This window comes from Aquarana catesbeiana, linkage group LG03, assembly GCF_042186555.1.
Source record: "Aquarana catesbeiana isolate 2022-GZ linkage group LG03, ASM4218655v1, whole genome shotgun sequence".
Classification (NCBI taxonomy): domain Eukaryota; kingdom Metazoa; phylum Chordata; class Amphibia; order Anura; family Ranidae; genus Aquarana; species Aquarana catesbeiana.
In genome coordinates this window covers 140,785,679-140,807,799 of record NC_133326.1, presented here as the reverse complement: position 1 = coordinate 140,807,799, position 22,121 = coordinate 140,785,679, and the positions used below count along the sequence as shown (strand labels likewise).

Genomic DNA, 22,121 nt, shown 5'->3' with positions numbered 1-22,121 from the left:
GCCACTTACATGCACTTTCATCATGTAGCAGTGAATGTATTTTAATAGATCTACAAAGACTGGTAACAAAGGATAATGCTTTGTCTCGCTATAGGTCTGTGTCCTGATTGGGAGGCCTGGGACCCCAACCAGCCTGTGGAGAACGCAAGAGAGGCAATGCAACAAGCTGATGACTGGCTAGGTGTGCCTCAGGTAAGTGAACATGGCAGCTATGGGCATATGAAGCTTTCTGCACATACATCATTACCATAACTGATAGCCACATCTAATTGTTAAACATTTTCAGGAGTAAATGGTGACTATGTAGACAGACAGATCTTAAAGTATAGCTAAATCCAAAACTTTTTGGATAAAATTAAGGACTGCAGTTTAAACAATTTCATCTATTGAACATTTGGTAAAAATCCATGGCCATGAGGAAAATAAATGAGAATTGCACTAGTTCTGCCTTCTTTAACACATGTCTTAATGGGGTAAAAAATAGTGCATCATGATGATTTTTGTCTGCGTGGCTCATAGGCCATAAATCTAGAATTTACAATATTAAACAGAGCTAGAGTTTTCAACTGGACATCAATGGCATAGTCTTGTTATGATCTCACTGCCTTCCATATGCATAACAACATATTAAACCCCTGACAATATATTTATGTCATTGCTTCTGAACTGTAAACTTCACTGTCTGCAGCGAGTCATCCGCTAAGCCCGTTTTTATAGTCAACCAAATGACTGGCTATAAAAAAAAAAACAGCTTTAATTTAGCCTGATATTTCCAATCTTGTATTTCTGATATTGTATGTTTGATGTCCAACCACATATCAATTATTGCAAAATACAACAAAAACTTTTAGCAAGAATTTGTACCAAACCTTAATTATTTAGTCATATGTGCATGTGGCATAGATACTGGTTTTAATACAGTAACTAACCTATGAATTCTCTCATCCTTGCTACTGCTGTAGGTCATTGCTCCTGAAGAAATTGTTGACCCCAACGTAGATGAGCATTCAGTCATGACCTACCTTTCCCAGTTCCCCAAGGCCAAGCTGAAGCCAGGTGCTCCTCTAAGATCAAAGCAGCTGCATCCCAAGAAAGCCATTGCCTATGGGCCAGGTATGAGAAATTTCAGCACTGCTAATGCAACGCCACAAAAACATTAAACTTTTTTTCTATTCATAGAAGTTTCAAAATATATTGTTTATATAGTCCACAATGCTGTGTCATAGGACCGTAGCTATAGGGGTGTCACTGAGTGAGCACAGAAGTGTGCTTTGCCTCATTGTCTTTCCCTGGCTTTCTGTGATATCTGTGATCAAAGGAATAGGTTTGGAGAGGAAGAACAACACTAAAGCAGGCTTTTCATCCATTTTTTTCTGCATGCTAGTCTCATATCGAAAATGAAGAGGTTACTCAATTCACGAAAATTCTCGTACGACAGAATACAACTTCGGAAATGATGTAATGTATTGTATTGTAATGTATTCTTCCGAGCATACGTAGTCTTGCTCTTCCGATTTCCAAAAATCATATGATCTGGTATTGTACAAGAAAAAAAAATGTTTTTGTCCCTTTGGATAATTTCAGATGAACTGTTGTGATTGTCTCTCGAAAACTGTGTACTAATGATCAAATTATCATATGATCGCTTCGAAAGCAGTGTTTTTCATCCGATTTTCTGATCATGTGTACTAGGCTTTAGTTACTTTTTTTGCTTATTCATGTGATACAGCAGAGAGGCCGACTGCTGTGTTTGAGTACTGCTACAGAAAAGATGGATATTGGCACATTGACATATTCCAAAGCGATTTCTTCAATGATTCATAAAATCAAATACACAAGAGGTGAGCAGAGGTTACTAACATGTTTCACATACACTAAGCACCTGTGTGCATGAAACATTTTAGATGCCTCTGCACATGCACATCTACTGTGTAATTGATTTTATCAATCAATAAGGAAGCTGCTTTGAAATATGTTGGTGTGATGTTAGCATGGACAGGCTTGAGCACTTTTCAGTGACAGAAAGAAAATTATGAAAAAAACATCTGAGCTGAAATTCTTTCAATCAAAGACACCTAAATGATGACTATGCATTTAATTGAATTATTCATTAATCAATTAAAAAACAGAAAGGTAAATGCATAGTGCTTTAACCCATAGCAATCAATCATTATCCACTTAATTAAAACTTGACCAGTTCAAGATTGATTCTGATTATATACTACTGTGCTTTGCGCTTAGAGAATTGCTCCTTGTACTGTTTTATTGAATAGCCCTGTGTGATTTTTATAATTAACTCTTTTGTGTTGGTAGTAGAGGGTTAAAGTGGGAGACCAGGTAGCCCCCGCAGTTCCCTTCCTGCTGGCTCTGTCAGTGTAACACGATGTCTGGGTGAGCTCATGCTCTCAATCCGCCGTGCTCCATCTCTACTTGGCAGCATCGGGATTGTTACAATATGTTGATCCGAAGCAGTTAGATCATCTGCTGCCAAAACTCCCAAATGTGGACAATTAAGAAACAGCCAGAACCAAAACACACACTTTAGTGGGGCCTTATACATTCCCATCAGCCTTGGACATATCTTGAGATGCAGCAGTGAGAACACCAAAGCAGCCAAATCTGCAGTGTGTCCTCTTTTTACAGCTTCTGAGTTGTTCTCATGATAAAGGGAATATGAATTTAGAGATAGTATGTCTTCCACTAGATTGTGGTGACTGGTGGCTGTAGTATTTTAGTCCATATGTAAGTGTATGCTTTTTTTTAACCTGTCGTGTAAGAAATTAGAAAAATATGTTGCAGACTCTACAAACGATATTGATACATTATGTAAAAGTGTGGTTTTCACTAACACTATGGGGTGGATTTACTAAAACTGGAGAGTGCCAAAATCTGGTGCAGTTGTGCATGGTAAGCCAATCAGCTTCTAGCTTCAGCTTGTTCAATTAGGCTTTGAAATTAAAACCTGGAAGCTGATTGGTTTCTATGCAGAGCTGCACCAGATTTTGCACTCCCACGTTTTAGTAAATCAGTTCCTATATGTCAGTTTGTCATATTTTGATAATACATTAAATCCAGCTTATTTTTTTAAATTTAATAATACATTCTAACATTAAGGCTTTATTCACACCTGGGCAAAGCATATTACTGGTGATTGTGAAGCTTTTTTCAGGCACTTTATAGGCATTTTTTAGACGTTTCACAAATTATGCATTTTTGCACATGTATCAAGCTTCAGGCATTTGTTTCCTGGGCAGGGGGGGGGGGGGGGGCGGAGATGACTGAGAGGAGGAGAAGTGTTCACCAGGCCACAAAGCATGCACAAAAATGTTTAAAGACACTCCCACTGAAATCTATGCGGTCAAAAATGCCCGAATATGCTAAAAGAAAGTAAGGAACTTTTTTGAGCGTAGAGCACAAGGCAACAATTAGAAAGAATGGCATAGGGAAGATGAAAAAAAATTCAAGTGTAAATGGGGGCATGTAGACACACGCATATATATCTGTATATAGGTTTTAATTTCAAAGCCTAATAATATATATATATATATATATATATATATATATATATATATATATATATATATAATTTATATATATATAATTTTTGTTGGTATTTTAGATATATAGATATTGTTTGGATTGGATTGGTATTGATTGCTGTGCTGTGTGCTATCGTTTCAGGAATTGAGCCTCAGGGAAATACAGTTTTGAAACCCGCCTTCTTTACAGTAGAAACTATTGAGGCTGGACTGGGAGAAGTGCTGGTATTCATAGAAGATCCTGAAGGACATACTGAAGAGGTAAAAAATGACATGCAATAAAGTTAACAAAATATAAGTATATATTATATATATTATAAAATATACACCATTTATAATGTGGACCACTTTGGCAATTTAGTCCAGGCAAGCAGACATGATCAGCCTGTTATGGTAGCATTCAATATCGGTCTGTCATTATTCTAAACCCCAAAATGATGTCTTTCTTTAGAATTTAGTATTATAAACAGAATACCTGATAATGGGAATTCCAGGACCTGATCGTGTAACCATAAACTCTCTGATTTAGCCAAATATGAGTACAATGTTACAAAATGAATAACTGGATCAACACATAAATATATCATAAATCCAAGCAGAAACAACTTTATTTATCATTGAATATAATTTGACTAAATGAATACTAACTATTGCTTATGATTTGAAAATGTAGAATTATAAAATTTTATGGAATTTTTTTAGTAGCATACTCAGGTTAACCGTTAATTTACTTTGATGCTGAGTTTGGGTTAGGTCACCTACACAATATTTCTTTTGAAGGCAAAGGTTATTCCCAACAATGACAAGAAAAGAACCTACTCAGTCAGCTATGTGCCAAAGGTGGCAGGTCTTCACAAGGTAAGAAACATAAATGTGTTTACTTTTCTTGTTCTGAACAAATTATTTGAAAATGGCACATGCAAAAATAGTGACGCTTTTGGTCATTACAACCTTTTTTAGTGTGGCATATTTTTTTCTGAGAATGATGTGTAGGGAGTTACCTCCCCATCCTCAAATGAGTCATCTGAGCAAAAGGACCTGCTATTATTATTGCCTTACAATGACAACTTCATATGCATACATACAATCCAATGAGCACACCAAACAAATGTCCAAGAGTCCATGGTAATTTAATGATAATATTAATCCATAGCAGAATCTGCTACGACCCTTGGACATTTGTTTGGCGCTGTCATTGGGCTGTCTGTAAAGTATGTGGATTCCAAACTCTGGGTCCTTTCCCTATTCCTGGAAGTGGCCCCTGTTCTGTGGAATGTTGCTGAACCAGAGTCTGTATGCCCAGGGAAAATTTCAGTGACCCTTAGAAAATCGGAATGGAGCACCCTGTTTGTTCTTAGGTTTTAACCTCATATGCATAATACTTTGATGCTTTGCTGTGCCCTGTAGAAGATGAGGCAGAAGCCTTGCATGTAGGAATTTTCCAACTTCCAATAATGATTGTTTCTGGCCATCAGAGGTTCCTTTTATTGTCCCCATGGAGGTCAGAAGCAACCCCAACATTTCTTGAATACAGAGCATGGCTTGTAATCATTGGACCAGTTGTGCCAAACTATGATACCAGTTGTAATATTTTTGTGTAGGTTAGAAAATTAAAGAAAACTTTTAAATGGTTGTTGCTAGAAATACAACAGCTTTTTTGTTGTTTTTTTTTTTTTTTACAAATCAGACTCCTTTGATTTATGTGAGAGATATCTTTTTCAATAGATAGATAGATAGATAGATAGATAGATAGATAGATAGATAGATAGATAGATAGATAGATAGATAGATAGATAGATAGATAGATAGATAGATAGATTTGCAAATATTCCCTTCTATATGAAAGACAATTTTTTTTACACAGAAGAGTGTTTACTTGATTGATAGTGTATCATACATTATTTGTATTTGTATGAGTAAAACTGAAGAATGCATGCATTTGGAATATGCACACATCTTATGTGTCACGAAACAAGACTCCTTCCAGAATGAAAAGTTATAACCTTTATTTGAACTTGTTCTCGTATAGGTCACAGTTTTATTTGCTGGACAGAACATCAATAAAAGTCCATTTGATGTCAATGTTGCAATGGCACTTGGAGATGCCAACAAAGTGACAGCAAGGGGACCTGGTCTTGAACCAGTGGGGAATGTTGCAAACAAGCCAACCTACTTTGATATCTACACCGCAGGTGAATATACCTTAACATTTTGATGAAAGAGTGCATGCAAAACTTTCCAAAACATTATTAACCAAAATATTATCAGTTTAAAGGATATAACCCATTTGTACTGTGCTGTCCATAGGTGATGATCTAACATTTGGTGGTTCACTACCTGAAAAATATTTGTCTGTAATATGTCCATAGGTGCTGGTTCAGGTGATGTTGGGGTGGTCATAGTTGATCCTCAGAATCATCAAGACACAGTGGAGGTAATCTTGGAAGACAAAGGTGATAGCATCTATCGCTGCACATACAGACCCAACATGGAGGGACCTCACAAGATCTACATTACCTTTGCGGGCGCCCAGATTCCAAAGTGTCCTTATGTTGTTAATATCTCAGAAGGTAGGAATTCCAGAGTTAATATGAATCCAAGTCCATAGCATTTACACATCACCACTATTTTTTAGTCTTCATATTTCACTTTAATCTTATCATGTTTTTAACCTGCTTCTGTCATTACCCATTCTATATTCTTGTTCATGGTGTTTTGTTCTCTCACAAGAAGCCATTGGTTTCCCATTATAGTGAAATATTGTACAGTCTTTCTAAAAAAACAAAAAACTTAAGCCATTGTACATAAGTTTTTCTTCTCTGTGATTAACATTTATATATATTAATTAAATATTATATATATTTAATTTTTTTTATTTCAACAAATTATTGGATATTATTTTTTTGTAAATCATCCCTAGTGTGTGTAAAGATACTCCAACTATATTAAATAGAGGCAATTATGGCACCATAAAGCTGTTTGTACATCCATCAATAACATGCTTGTTAGCTAAATTGAATTTTAATTATTAGTATGATTGAATGATGATTAGAAACACAGAATGATACTTATCTAGTGGGATTTGTGAACAACAGCAAATTAAAATTAACCTTATTTTTGATTAGGTATATAGGTTTAATTGTATTAGTAAATGAAAATTAAAAACTACAAACATATAAACACTAAACATTATTTTTTTACCGAAGCTACATTAAAAAATTTGAGGTGACTTGGAATCTAGGATCATGTCATCATGTTTAGTAATGCACTCCTGCATATTATTATTATTCTTGTTCAAGAATGATTTTGGTCAGAATGACCAAATATTAGGCAACTTTTGGTAGAAATCCATGGTCATAAGGAAAATAAATCACTATCGCTATAATGGTTCTACATTCCTTAAGATATTTCTTAAAGGAACAAAAAATGCATTCACACCTCTTAAAACTTGAACAGTAAAACAGAACTATAAGGCCAAGGCCAAAGTAACTTTGGGTTACACTGGTAATTCAGTACATATAAGATTGTTATATTATTTTTCTAAAAACTATTTAGTAGGTAGAATTAGGGATAGTATCACTAAAGCTTCATAAATTGATTTTGTTTCATTGTATTGGCTGGTTAGGGCATCTTCTCATTTTTGTTAGGAAAAAAAAAAGACAGAATAGTGTTTGCATTGCCAAGGACATTGCCTAACTCTTTGGCTAAAAGGTGAAAAGTAGACTCCAATACATGACTAGTTACTCTAGACCACTCTGACATGGTCAGTGGTCTATAGACCACTCTGACACTTTTATTCAATCCTTATAAATCATATTCACAGACTATCAATATTTTTTTATACAAGTTTATTTTTCTTCTGCATGGTTTACTGCATGAAAAAAATGAAGAGGTGTCAAATTCATTGTCTGTCACTGTGTAAATGTGTATGTCTTCTTGTGCTTGTGAGTTGCCACTTTGTATGATTGTCTACATGTATAATGTCTTTGCTGAACTTCTCTCCCCATGTTCTTTGCATTCCCCATAGCTATTGCCTTGGCTCCCAGCACCCCTCCCCTGCAAGTCACCCCTCAGGCCATTTCTACCCCACCTCCTGAAAAAGCAAAGAAAGTGGCTCCCCCACCTCCACCTAAACCTAAGCCACGCAAATCAAGTTAGTATGGCCTGAGCATGGCCTGACAAGTGTGAGAGAACACAGCCTCAGGATGGCTTGCCCATGTAGGGTAGACTCAGCCTGTGCATGGCCGTATTTTTGTGAACAGGCTTTGTAATTATATATGACTGTTTCACATATATAAACTTGCACGCTCTAAGCATGGCCTGTCCTCTGACAATGCCTTGCATATGTTTTATAAACTTCAGTACTTTTTTTAACTAGTAATTTGTAGAACCCATTGAGCAGATAACTGTTTATATGATCAATGTTCCCTATTGCATGTACCATTGCAAATCCATAGCTACTTACTTTGAGAAAAAAAATTTTGTGTTTAGTCCCCTGGTATGAATAATGATTACTCAATTTTCTTCTCTTCATAAACAATCATTATTCAATTCTCTTTCCTGTGGCATTTTCCTGTACTACAAATCTTTGTTTTGTCTTAGCACCTTCCTTGCGTGCTATGCCTGGTTGTCCTCGGCCTTTCACATGGGAACCACTGACATTTTTCCTATGCCTGGACCTTGCCTGTTAAATACATGACCACTTTTAAGATATCCAATTTTTTTGAATATTTTTCTTTTAGTAAAGAGTTACATATATTAAGTTTTAATTATACAATTATTTGCTTTAAAAGCAATATTTGTTAAAACGATTTGCCCTATTTTGCATGGACTGGAAGAGGTTTGATCCTATGCTAGAGTTGTTTACCTTTGCCAAAAAGAGGTTCCTGATAGATCACCATTATACTGTGTCACCTGCCCCTGCATTGTTTCTGTAGGAATATTTGGGGACTCAAGCAGAGACAATTGACTAAAAACTGAACAGGTTCTGTCTTGGCCTCAACATCAATAACAACATCTTCTGAAACCCCTTAACCTTCTCCAGTTTAACCAAAACAACTGTTTACTGAGGTGGAATATGGATGTACATTAAATGCACTGCTTAGAGTACATTTTCCAAAACTGAAGACTAATCTTATCATTAATAAAACAATGCTCAAGCATGGGTTCTCCTATATAAAATCTTGAAATATTGGAAGGCATAACACTAAATTGTTGCTGCATTCTTGTCAGAATAGCAAAATTGTATGCATGATCAACAAACACTGCAATACTGTGTGGAGTGCTGCTTATGAATTTAATAAGGATAGAAGCACTGGATCATTTTGTAAACTGCATTTTAGGCATGGTAAATCTAATTACAAAAACAACCACCCTTCTAGAAACATTAGGCACTACTATAGTAACATGCTATACGTAGGTACAATTGGCTATATTCTAGAAACTTGCTAAATTCTATCTCTGGTAAATGGAGTGTTAGAAGATTATACTCAGTGGCATAATTTTCCTGAGGCCAGTGCAGATATCATAGCTACACTAGGGCATTTTCCTGAGTACCAAGGAGTTCAAGACATGTCGATCCCATTACCAGTGTATGAGAGGAATTATAGGCAGTGCAGGTATCTTAGTAGTACCGGGGCCTAGAGCAAAAAAAAAGGAGTCCCTACACCACATGTGACTGGGAAGAAGGGACTTAATCATATCTTTCCACTAAAGCCCTCTACTGTGGTTGTCCTCCATTGCTATTATTCTTCAAAATATTGTAAATTCCCCATCAGAGATTTTCATTTAATAATGTTTGAATAATGCTTTCACTAGGTACTAAGTATATTCACATTTTTAAAGAATTATCACATAAAAGATTTTGTTCAACATCATAATAAGCCCTTGTCTTTAAAGTGCATTTGAAAATGAAAAAAATAAATACATTTTAGGATTTTCCTACAAATGCATCTGGTGTATCCATCCTTAGGACATACAAGGAGAGGTGTGTGCACAATTTGTATGTTGTTTGTTCATGCATGTTGCTTTTTGTCCTGGGCAAAACTGAAGCAAATACCTGTGACATGACATACCATTTTGATTGTATGTGATAGGCTTTTGATGAAAATCAGATGCAGTTTTTATAACTTGCAGTCCTGTGTTCTATCAGTGGGTGCATTGTGTTATTTATGGCTCAGTCTATGTCCGTTTCTTTTCTCATTGTATTTTCCTATGACTAGAACATGTTATGTCTTTTTCAGCTTGTAATCCCAATGCCTGCAGAGCTTCTGGCCGAGGACTACAGCCTAAAGGAATACGTGTTAAGGAAGTAGCTGACTTCAAAGTGTTCACCAAGGGTGCAGGAAGTGGAGAGCTGAAAGTCACCGTTAAAGGGCCCAGTAAGTAGCCATTAAAACTGTACTACTTTGCGTTAGTTTAAAGGTATACACTATTTTATGAAACTAGATTTATTATTAATGGCCACCACCAAGAGATTATTGCAAAGTGTTAATTGGGTCTTAAAGTATAACTCCAGGCTGGCTATAATAACTTAAATATATCCAATTCCTTTTCAGCATATCATGAATACACTGCCCATTCCTTTTAGAATATGACCTGATAAAGAATATTACTTAACTCGGGAGCCAATCTTCAGTACTTTTCTCATCATCACATACAAAGGAGAATCAGCAGTACAAATACTGTACTGGTGACCCCACAATAGGGATAAAACTTTTTCGCAGAAGAGAGTTTAATAAGACTCGTGGCCACTCATTACAATTAGAAGAAAAGAGGTTTAACCTTAAACTACGTAGAGGGTTCTTTACTGTAAGAGCGGCAAGGATGTGGAATTCCCTTCCACAGGCGGTGGTCTCAGCGGGGAGCATTGAAAACTTCAAGAAACTATTAGATAATCACCTGAATGACCGCAACATACAGGGATATGTAATGAAATACTGACACATAATCACACACATAGGTTGGACTTGATGGACTTGTGTCTTTTTTCAACCTCACCTACTATGTAACTATGTAACTATGTATGTAGCAGTGGCTTGTATTGTGTGTGATGATGTCTATGAGTGGGGTGACAACAAGATAGAGCAGCTTTGGTGGACAGCTCACCTCAACCCAAACTGGTGTGGAGAAAGATAATAGATAGTCACATATACAAAATGAGCACTATATTCTTCATCTGTTAGGAGGAAGGCCATTTTGTGTTTTAGATTGGCCTGAAGGTAAAATTTAATAGGCATCTAAGAATGTGGGTACAGATAAAAGGGTATAAAGCAGGTTTCTCTGCTCTTTGCATATACCAAAGCTAGCATCATAACCAGTGCACCATTACTAACAACAGAATAAACAGGCTAATACATCGCCTCAAAGGGAGGCATGCTGACTAATTTAGTAATGGCTCATAGGGACATTGCTGCATCCTGTATTCACTCCCCCTTACCATAATATCTTTACCAATGTGCTGGAGTAGTCAAGACCCAGCAGAAAAGGAAAAAAAAACAGCTTTATAGAGTGCATATCATTCAAAAAAATCAATCCCATTTGTTAAATGTCTAATATTAAATAATATTAAAGAAGGATAAAATCCCCATGCACACCTTTGCACTAGACAATTTAAAATATGGACAACATTTTAAAGGAATTAACAATTTCTCACAGAAGGTAAAAAAGCTACATAAAATAAGAGTGAAGTTCATGACAATCTCCAAACTATTTTTCTGACCACCAGAGGGTACAGAGGAGCCAGTGAAAATCCGAGATGTTGGAGACGGAGTGTATGAGTGTGACTATTACCCAATACTGCCAGGAAAATATGTTGTGACCATCACTTGGGGCGGAATTGCCATTCCTAGAAGGTGAGCGTAAAAACTGAATATTTGCTCTACTTATGTACCATCCTTAAGACAAAGTTCAAGAATTTAGAATTATAGATCAAGTAAAAAAAAAAAATTGGTGTGTAACCTACTACCAGCTCTCAACAATCTTTTTCAAATCTTTACCTTATTTTTACATGTAGCACACATTTGAATACTTAGTTATACATTTCATTAAATATTTACCCGGGATCTACTTTTCATCGACTAAGACGTAAATAAATAACGTCAGTTACATCCACAATGCATTTCTACAAACAAATACTTTTTCTTTGTCTTTCAATATATTTGTTTCTGTTTTTGTTTATATACAGCCCATTTGAGGTTCTTGTCAGTCCTGAGGTTGGAATACAGAAAGTTAGAGCATGGGGTCCTGGTCTGGAGACTGGCATGGTGGGCAAATCTGCTGATTTTGTGGTGGAAGCCATAGGCACAGAGGTTGGAACACTTGGTAAGAGATACCATAGACAACACTAACAGAAAGACTCTAAATGTACCTTTTGAAAACTGTTTTCTTTTTCTGTGCAATGCCATTGTTGCAAACACTGTCTTTAATGTTATCTCTAGGTTTCTCCATTGAGGGCCCCTCACAGGCAAAGATCGAGTGTGATGACAAGGGAGATGGCTCATGTGATGTGCGCTACTGGCCCACTGAGCCTGGCGAGTATGCAGTGCATGTAATCTGTGATGATGAGGACATTAAAGACAGCCCTTTCATTGCTCATATTCTACCAGCCAGCATCAAAGGCTTCCCAGAGAAGGTAAGAAAATAATGGACTGTTTTACGCAGAGGTTTACATTTTATTCAGTTAGGAAGGATCATGTGGGGCCACCCCAAGACAAACTTTAGGTTGGACAAAGTTGTGTGTCTGTTCAAAGGTCCTAATAGTACATGTAGGCCTTAGGGATATAACATACTAAAATCTGATGTGGAGTTTTAACTTCTGTTAAACGGTGCATTCAATAGTTTAATTATTATTTTTATACAGGATTTATTTAGAGCCAACAGTTTGCGCAGCTCTTTCCAAGGTAAAGGGAGACAATACAGCTACAATACAATTTATTACAAGAGAACCAGGAGGGCCTTGCTCCTGAGAGAATAATTATTTTAGCATTTGAGCCTCAGGGTGCCCCTAAATCAGGATATATGATATTAAAACACTTCTGTGTAATAGATAGAATCAATAAACATATAATTTAAAGCTATGTGAGCATTTAAACGTTTTCTATCAATGAAGATAGCTCTCTTTTTAAGCTACCAACAAATATAAGAGATACTTTTAAAAGAGGATCAGGCCATTTAAATGCTGTTTCTGTTTCAGCTCTCAGTCCACCTCCCCCTTTCCCTCCCCTGTCTACCACCTGTTATTTTACAAGTTCAAGAGGGAGGGTTGGGGATACGCATTTGTCTAACTGGGATCTGACCTTTGCGGGCTCATCTTCTAATCCCCCCCCCCCCTCCACCTCCTTCTAAACATAATTTATATGACTGGGAAAGTATTACTAGCATCAAAGAGAGGAACTTCTCTTGTTCAAGACTTGTGACTATAGGCTTAGTGGAGAGGGATCCTATTAGAGGGAGAGAGAGATAGTCCTACACTGGGTTATTGAAGACTAAAAAATGATTGAATGCGCAGGAGTCTGCATCTAAGTAATTGTGAAGTATAAGACCAATTAAAATCAGTTATTATGTCAAACAAATTAAATAAATAAATACATAAATAAAGAAAGCAGTTCAACTAAAAACAAAATAACTAAAACTGTATAACCCTGTATTAGTGATGGTGCTTATATTGGCTATTTCTCATCCATTTGCAGGTTAAGGCATATGGTCCAGGTCTTGAACTTATTGGCTGCATAGTAGAACACCCTGTTATTATGTCAAACAAATTAAATAAATAAATACTTAAATAAAGAAAGCAATTTAACTACATACAAAATAACGGAAACTATATAACCTTGTCTTGGTGATGGTGCTTATATTGGCGATTTCTCATCATTTTTCAGGTTAAGGCATTTGGTCCAGGTCTGGAACCTACTGGCTGCATAGTAGAACACCCTGCTGAATTTACTATTGATGCCCGTGCGGCTGGCACAGCTGAACTGAAGATCTATGCACAGGTACATGAACACTGGATAGATTTTTAGCTGATTTGTACTGAGTTATCATTGTTCCCCTTTGTCATTATTGGATTGATTTTGAGTTTGGATGTTCATGAAGTCATTTAACATAAAGGTATATGAAACCTGTATAATGCTTCAGCATTGACAAGTTTTACTGTATATTAATATACTTGTCTGTAATTGTATTTTATGTTTTCTTTCAGGATGCAGAGGGAACACCAATTGACATCAAGATTAAGGACAACGGAGATAATACTTATGTATGTGTTTATGTACCAATGAAAGCAATCAAACACACTATCATCATCTCATGGGGAGGAGTTAATATCCCCAATAGCCCTTACCGGGTGAGTTACAATTGCAATCAACAGAATGCTGAGCTAGTGGTGCTGCTCACATTTTCTACAGAAACAGTATTAACTGACTACCAAATGCTGGCATCATTTTTTATGTAGTACTCTATATGTATTTTGGTGTATAATTTATTATATGAGCATATGTTCTAAAGGAATGTGTAGATGCACTTATATTGCTTATTACTGATTTTAGGTGTCAGTGGGTGAGGGTAGTCACCCTAACAAAGTTAAAGTTTATGGACCTGGAGTAGAAAAGACAGGCCTAAAAGCTAATGAGCCAACTTACTTCACAGTGGATTGTAGTGAGGCAGGACAAGGTAAGACTGACTTCTTGGAAAATGTAGTTTCTTGAAATCAGTATTGACATCATTTAGACTGTTTAATCTAATTTTTTCACAGGTGATGTCAGCATTGGCATTAAGTGTGCCCCTGGTGTGGTGGGACCAGCTGAAGCAGATATTGACTTTGACATAATCAAAAATGATAATGACACTTTCACTGTGAAATATACACCCCCTGGAGCTGGGAGATATACCATAATGGTCTTATTCGCTGACCAGGTATGAAAAAACTGCATATCACTGGACTAAAAATTTAAATATTGCTTGTTTATCTACTAGGTGTACTGACTGCATCAGTCACTATGGGGGAATTTAACAAAACTGGAGCACACAGAATCTGGTGCAGCTGTGCATAGTTACCAATCAACTTCTAGGTTTTATTTTCAAAGCTTAATTGAACAAATTGAAGTTAGAAGCTGATTGGTTAATTGCCACAGCTGCACCAGATTCTCCAGTTTTAGTAAACCATCCCTTATGTATTTTAAGAACCTTCCCATATAAACAGATACTGTATGTATGAATGCTTTCCTGTATGAACACATATGTATGAAGATAAATGTTCTCTTCCTCCTGAAAATGATGTTCTTTATTTATTACATTTATTATAAATACCCTTTCTCTTTCTTTTTAATAGGAAATACCAATCAGTCCCTTCCGGGTAAAGGTAGATCCATCTCATGATGCCAGCAAGGTACGAGCAGAAGGCCCTGGACTCAATCGCACAGGTGAGACTGCTGTGATTCCCAAGGAATTAGTCAATTGAAAAGATTGTTGGGAAACCAGGTGTATATGTATGCCTAGCAAACTGTATTTTCTAAATCTGTATTTTTTCTTGCTTGTTTTGATCCATTGTTAAGCCATTACTTTGTTCCTTTTGTTTCACATAATATGAACGTTTAAAACATGAAAAGGATCAATTCATATTTTTATGTTTTAAAAACAATGTCAGCTCAGGCATTATAATTCTGTTAAGATATTTTTGAGGTATACTGCTTAGTTAGTGATATCAGTTATAAAGAAGTAGTGACTACTAATAACTATTATCTGCATTTGATATTATACAGGTGTGGAAGTTGGAAAGCCCACACACTTCACTGTATATACTAAAGGTGCTGGAAAAGCAAAGCTGGATGTTCAGTTTAGTGGGACCATAAAGGGTGAAGTTGTTCAAGACTTTGAAATTATTGATAACCATGACTATTCATACACTGTGAAGTATACAGCTGTGCAACAGGTATTTTTATCATATATCATTTAAATTCTTATGGTGCCCAGGTTTCCTGCATTACCTGTTTTGTGTTGTTTAAGTCAACAGTATGCTTATTTTACGTATGTTGCACATTATAGTCTTAAACTCTGTACAGCACATTTAAGTTCTCTATTGTCTAACAGGGTAATATAACTGTATCAGTCACCTATGGAGGAGATCCCATCCCTAAGAGTCCATTTATTGTTACTGTGGCACCTCCTCTGGACCTGGGCAAAGTTAAAGTTCAGGGGCTCAACAACAGTAAGTAACCTCATATTTTGCAGTTCATATCTTGTTAAATCTTGTTATATCTTGATTCATTCCTGTGAGAGCTTTGTCATTTTGTTAAGTTTTAAAGTTATTTGTCTACCTGTCTCCTGAACATTAAATATATTTGCTTATGCAGAGGTGGATGTTGGGAAGGACCAAGAGTTCACCATTAATACCAGTGGAGCAGGAGGTCAAGGAAAGGTTGATGTGAAGATTACATCTCCATCACGGCGTCCAATTCCTTGCAAGGTGGAAACTGGTGTTACTAGTGAGATTCACACCGTGAAATACATGCCTCCTGAGGAGGGACCATACAAGGTGGACATTAGCTATGATGGTCATCCTGTGCCAGGAAGCCCGTTCACAGTGGAAGCTGTCATGCCTCCCGATCCTTCCAAAGTAAGTAAGGAACAGAAATTCTTCAATCGTAAGCTTTGTTCCTTTATTATCTTCCATTGTTTTCTTTTCCAATGTTTTTTATTGAAAAACGATTTAGACATCAGTGAAGTAGTAAGAATTGTCAAACAACTGTGATGCAATGGGTGTTATCAACAGCCATCATATTCCGATCATACCAACTAAACAATATTGACTGTCCACAAACTTCTCCACCTGGAAGGGCAAGATGGAGACATGCGAAGAGGATGAAGTGCAGTGGTTGAGATGGTCCATTCACTATAGACATAATAATGATAATACTAGCACATATGTCAATTCAGGACTATCATTCCTATATGGATTCAAGATAAAAAGAAAATAAAAAAGGGAGAGGGAATCCCATAAAAGGCTGCTGTGAGATTGAAATAGAGTAGCCAAAGCTAAACCGAAGAACACCGCATTTCCGCTGTTGCTTTCTTTCATACCTACATGTTTAAACCATTTATGTGTAGTTTTTCACATTGTAATCAAAGCATTGATTTTCTATTTCTTAGTTTATTCCAGTTCTGCTCTTTTTTACATTATATCTGTTATGTTTCTCCTTTACATCTTTGCATTACCTAAGAGCATTATTCAGATTCTGTCTATATTCTTCTACCCCTGTTCTATGTCTTCTTTAGACCTGGCACACCAGTGATTTTTATCCATGTGTTTCTCATTGTTGTTTGAGCAGGATGAGGGGTTAATGTCAGGCCAGAGCAGTCGGAGAGGAGGGGGATACATATCCATGTTTACATAAGCCTATAGCTTAAAGTTGCAAACAGGCCAGGGAGGAAAAAAATGCATTAAACTATAAAGGATATACATCTCAGCATATCGCATTCACAGCTTTTTTTTTATATATGATGCATTTTGCCAGAACAGTGAGAATGAGCAACACAGCAGAATTGGGACACCTGCCAAGTGTCAGTTGCTGTGGGACGGAGTGAGCTGTCCAGTCCTACTAATGCACAGGTGATCACACTGATCTATGTGGGAAGTTAAGGAGCTGTAGTACAATCTGAAGTTCACAGATATCCCTTATCATTTAGAAGTGGAATGAAAAATCATAAACTGACCTGAGTAAAGTTATTTTCTCTCTAACAATAGAAACAAAAAAGAGGTAAAGTCTGTAAGAAATATGATGCACATGATGCAATGTTGACTTTTGTCAAAAATAAATACACATGGCTTGAAGTGGGAATCATTCTGTTTTATTAGCTTACCATAAGTATTCTCATATGTCTGGGGGGTTTCATTGCCTTAAGTGAAGAGAAGTGGGGAGGGGGTAAGGATATCAGCAACATATCCCTTTTACTATTATTTTTAAGATGTGGCTGCTATATTAATGATGCTCGCAGGTTTGCATTTTGGAAGACACAATGTACATGTTTGCTAATTTATTCAACTTATGCCCACATTATGGACATTTAAAAGATTTCTGTATTAGTTACAGAACATTTACAGAATCCTGTGAATATTTACAAAAATAACTTTTGTAACATATTTCTTTCATTTCTAATCATGCAAATTAAACAAAATGTATTGTAATCTCCACAAAGGTCATACTAGTTAGAATATTGTATAGTACTGCTAAATGTAGTGATTTTGTTAACATTTTAAAGGTTTATTATGTTATGTAAAATGTATTTTATGTCTTTCACAGGTCCGTGCCTATGGCCCAGGCCTTAAAGGTGGGTTTGTGGGCAAGCCAGCACCATTTGCAATTGACACCAAAGGAGCTGGTACTGGAGGTCTTGGTCTTACAGTTGAAGGACCATGTGAAGCCAAGATTGAGTGCCAAGATAATGGAGACGGTTCCTGTTCAGTATCCTACCTCCCTACAGAACCAGGGGAATATTCCATCAATATTTTGTTTGCAGATGCCCACATTCCTGGTTCTCCTTTCAAGGCTGACATTCGACCTGTGTTTGATCCTAGCAAAGTGACAGCCAGTGGACCAGGTTTAGAAAGAGGGAAAGCAGGAGAAGTGGCCACCTTCACTGTCGACTGCTCAAAAGCTGGTGAGGCTGAGCTCACCATTGAGATTCTTTCAGATTCAGGTGCAAAAGCTGAAGTGCTGATCCAAAACAACAGCGATGGAACCTATAGTATCACCTACATCCCATCATGCCCTGGGGCTTACACAATCACCATTAAATATGGAGGACATGCAGTACCTAAATTCCCTGTCCGTGTAAACGTTGAACCAGCAGTGGACACCAGTGGAGTAAAGGTGTTTGGTCCAGGAGTAGAACCCAGAGGTAAGTGATGAGGGGAAGATTAACAGTAAATAATATTTTTAGTAAAGTGTTTATGCTGATCTTCCCTAAACATTAGTGTTTGCTGTATTCATTGTGAGCTGCAGCTTTCACGAAGAACATAACACTTATGGGTTTGTAAAAAACTTCCTTGAAAGCTCTGTGACCTAGCACAATTTTTACATTCCAACCAGTATCAATACACAGTTAAAACACTGGAAACTATAGTAAATATGTATATGTTCCACATTTTTATATAATACAATTAATAGAATAATCAGGGATGATTTGACTACTGTTTAACTACTAATAACCCATTTTAGGTATTTATGCTTTTTAAGCCTAGAAAATTCTGATGAAACTCATTTTATACATATAGTAATGTGAACAGTAGTCTTAAATTTCTACAAGATGTATACATGGTAAATATAATATCATTTTAATCCTTTTCCCTGTTTTAGGTGTTCTGCGTGAAGTCATTACAGAATTTACTGTTGATGCTCGCTCTCTAACCAAAACAGGTGGCAGCCATGTCACCACCCGTATCATTAGTCCTTCAAATGCTGTCACTGAAAGCTTTATAACGGACAAAGGAGATGGAACCTATCATGTGCAGTATACAGCGTATGAGGATGGTAAGATCTAAGCAAATTTATTACTAGTTTTGTAATGCTATACAAAACATCACTCTGAGCCCAACTCTTATACACTTAAAAACAAGGCACTAAGATCATTCCATTGTGAATACAGTTTACAAATGTAACTTTCAGTTTCATGTGTTGTGCATACTTCAGTTAAAAATAAGTTATATATCCTTATTTACATATTTCTTTTAGTTGTTTGGGTTGTTTCTATTAAACGGTAGTTAACTCTGATAAGTGTTAAGGTAATGCAGTTTATTAACCATTGGTAATAAATGTATAGTAAACAAAGATCCTTTAGCATATTGGAGGTAAACTGGGATCAAGCCAAAATGTCTGTTTAGGTTACTGCATCAGTTTTCCCGAGTGGGCATTTTCTTACAGTCTTATTTTTTTATGACAGGAATTCATTTGGTAGAAGTTCTGTATGATGATGTTCCTGTGCCTAAAAGCCCATTCCGTGTTGGTGTCACAGAGGGTTGTGATCCAACCCGCGTGCGAGCATATGGCCCAGGGCTAGAAGGTGGACTGCTTAACAAATCCAATCGCTTCACAGTTGAGACCAGGTGAGATTATAATATTTTCACTTACACTGTGTAATGGATGTTTATATGACATTTTCCCTTCATTTTGACATATTTTCTGTAGACTACCCAGTTAAATATACTTTTCTTGAATTTTTAGGGGTGCTGGCACTGGTGGTCTTGGCCTTGCAATTGAAGGTCCATCTGAAGCAAAAATGTCATGTAAGGACAATAAGGATGGTAGCTGTAGTGTAGAGTACATCCCTTTCACACCAGGAGAGTATGATGTCAATATTACATTTGGTGGGCGCCCAATCCCAGGTACTGTAATGTGCTTGCTTCCATTGCATATATTTGTAGCTTGCCATTTGTATGAACACACAGATGGCACAATATGGACTTAAGTAATTGTTAGTCTTTTGACTCTTGCAGGAAGCCCATTCCGTGTGCCTGTGAAAGAAGTTGTGGATCCTAGCAAAGTGAAGTGTTCAGGTCCCGGTTTGGGGGCTGGTGTGAGAGCACTTGTCCCACAGACCTTCACTGTAGACTGTAGCAAGGCTGGTCTTGCACCATTGGAGGTGTTAGTACAAGGACCATCAGGTAAAGAAAAAAAAACATGAAAAGTAAGTGCAAAAGTAATAAAATAAGTTTTTGCAGAGACAAAATATGAATTAATCTCTCTTGTTGTAGGTCTTGCAGAGCCAGTTGATGTAAGAGATAATGGTGACGGAACTCACACAGTAAAATACACCCCAGCTACAGATGGACCATACACTGTATCTGTTAGATATGCAGACCAGGAAGTACCAAGGAGGTAAGATTGGTGCAATTCCTGAGCATATTATGTGGTTATTAATACTGTAAAAAATAAAATAGTGCAAAAGCTACAAATAAATCTTTTGCAATTTATAGCCCCTTTAAGATCAAAGTGCTGCCAACCCATGATGCAAGCAAAGTACGTGCTAGCGGCCCAGGTCTCAACTCAGCTGGCATACCAGCCAGCTTGCCTGTGGAATTTACCATTGATGCCCGGGATGCAGGCGAGGGGCTACTTACTGTTCAGATTCTGGTAAGCACATCTTACTTCTTTGTGTACAACACTTCCTAAATGCATAACATGGTTACTTCACCAAAAGGGATTTTCCACTTACCAAAACTATAAAGAAATGTATGCTTGCAGATCATTACCTATTTACACTTTGCCATGAATAGGTTAAAAGCTTTGCTTATCTAGAAACTTTAGCCTTGTTCATATAGTATATTTATAAAAACAAGTGACCCCTAGTATGCTTCTAGAGCAGCTGAAAGATTTGTACATCCCATTAGAATGAGCTCATTCATATTTAGAGTTTGCTGTGAACTAGAAGAAAGTCACCATCTAGTGGTAGAATGGAGACATTGGGATTGGTTTACTAAAAACAAATAGACTGTTCACTTTGCAAGGGAATTTGCACTTAGCGAAGAGATTTCCCCCAGAGCTTAGTGAATGACTTCTGACTTCCATCATCCAATCATATGTAGGCTAATAGGCATTTTTTTTTTTTAAATCCTTGCACATGAGTGGGTACTTATTGCAAAATGAAATTTCTCCACATTACCTAAGCTCTGGGGAAAATTCCCATTCAAAGTGCAACTTCCCGTGCAAAGTGAACAGTGAGCCTTTAGAAAATCAACCCTATTGTTCACTGAGTTATGTATAAGTGTCACTTTAAACACACATACTGTAGATGTAAAATAAATATAAAATAATTGTTATTTTATTAGACAATGTAATACATTTTAGCCATATCCATCAGAGTGTGTAAAATATAATTGTTTCAATGTAAAGGTCACTCTGGATGCAGCCATGTAAAATACATTTCTCCATCATTAGGCAAAGAAAAACATTAATACTGTAACATAATGCCGCTTCAAAAAAGCAGGCATTTTGAAAGGATTTGGTGATGTCATATCTGATATACACAAGTAAATCAGCGAAATACTGATAGCTTAAATTAAATGAAATAGGAGGGGATGTAATGGAGAAGTTGGAACTCAGTATAAGCATTAATCCTCGGCAAACTGTCACCATCTGGCTGGGGTAAAATATTCACACAGACATTAATGAGTCACACAGCTCTGTCATATGATATTCCACTGACAGAAAGCGTACCTTTCCATCTTTAGGACATGACTGGAGAGCCACTGACTTGTTTTATTCAGTAAGACAAAGAGCAATGAGCAATATGCAGTAACCCAGAACAACCAAACAGCAATATGCTTTTATTTAATTAATTTCACTAAACTGGAACCTAGTGCTTGCAATAGGTAACTGCACTCCACATAGTACCTTTGCCATTCATACTACTTAGCTGAATAAGCCAGTAAAAGTTCTGGTAACTTTGGTTGGGAAAGTTAAGATTTATTCAATGTAAAAAGATAACTGATAAATTACAACGCTGGTACTATTCAATTTAGTTCTATTAGTTCTGTTGCAAACTGTATGCACTTGATCCAGAGCTTAGTAAATGAGATAAAGCTTCACTTTA

General features: G+C 36.7%; 1 protein-coding gene across 2 annotated transcripts in view; it reads left to right on the top strand.

The window, feature by feature from the left end:
* The window catches only part of FLNC (filamin C), an 83,367-nt gene that overhangs the window by 49,622 nt on the left and 11,624 nt on the right, over positions 1-22,121 (top strand). For both annotated transcript variants that reach the window (XM_073619333.1, XM_073619332.1), the window contains exons 3-27: positions 95-192; positions 963-1,113; positions 3,682-3,800; positions 4,320-4,397; positions 5,569-5,731; positions 5,909-6,109; positions 9,782-9,919; positions 11,266-11,392; positions 11,725-11,861; positions 11,978-12,171; positions 13,418-13,531; positions 13,738-13,881; positions 14,084-14,207; positions 14,290-14,450; positions 14,866-14,956; positions 15,296-15,465; positions 15,624-15,741; positions 15,887-16,149; positions 17,834-18,431; positions 18,890-19,063; positions 19,473-19,635; positions 19,754-19,914; positions 20,026-20,193; positions 20,284-20,407; positions 20,506-20,662. In XM_073619333.1, the coding sequence (XP_073475434.1) occupies positions 95-192; positions 963-1,113; positions 3,682-3,800; positions 4,320-4,397; positions 5,569-5,731; positions 5,909-6,109; positions 9,782-9,919; positions 11,266-11,392; positions 11,725-11,861; positions 11,978-12,171; positions 13,418-13,531; positions 13,738-13,881; positions 14,084-14,207; positions 14,290-14,450; positions 14,866-14,956; positions 15,296-15,465; positions 15,624-15,741; positions 15,887-16,149; positions 17,834-18,431; positions 18,890-19,063; positions 19,473-19,635; positions 19,754-19,914; positions 20,026-20,193; positions 20,284-20,407; positions 20,506-20,662 (4,136 nt within the window). The remainder of the gene's footprint in view (positions 1-94; positions 193-962; positions 1,114-3,681; positions 3,801-4,319; positions 4,398-5,568; positions 5,732-5,908; positions 6,110-9,781; positions 9,920-11,265; positions 11,393-11,724; positions 11,862-11,977; positions 12,172-13,417; positions 13,532-13,737; positions 13,882-14,083; positions 14,208-14,289; positions 14,451-14,865; positions 14,957-15,295; positions 15,466-15,623; positions 15,742-15,886; positions 16,150-17,833; positions 18,432-18,889; positions 19,064-19,472; positions 19,636-19,753; positions 19,915-20,025; positions 20,194-20,283; positions 20,408-20,505; positions 20,663-22,121) is intronic.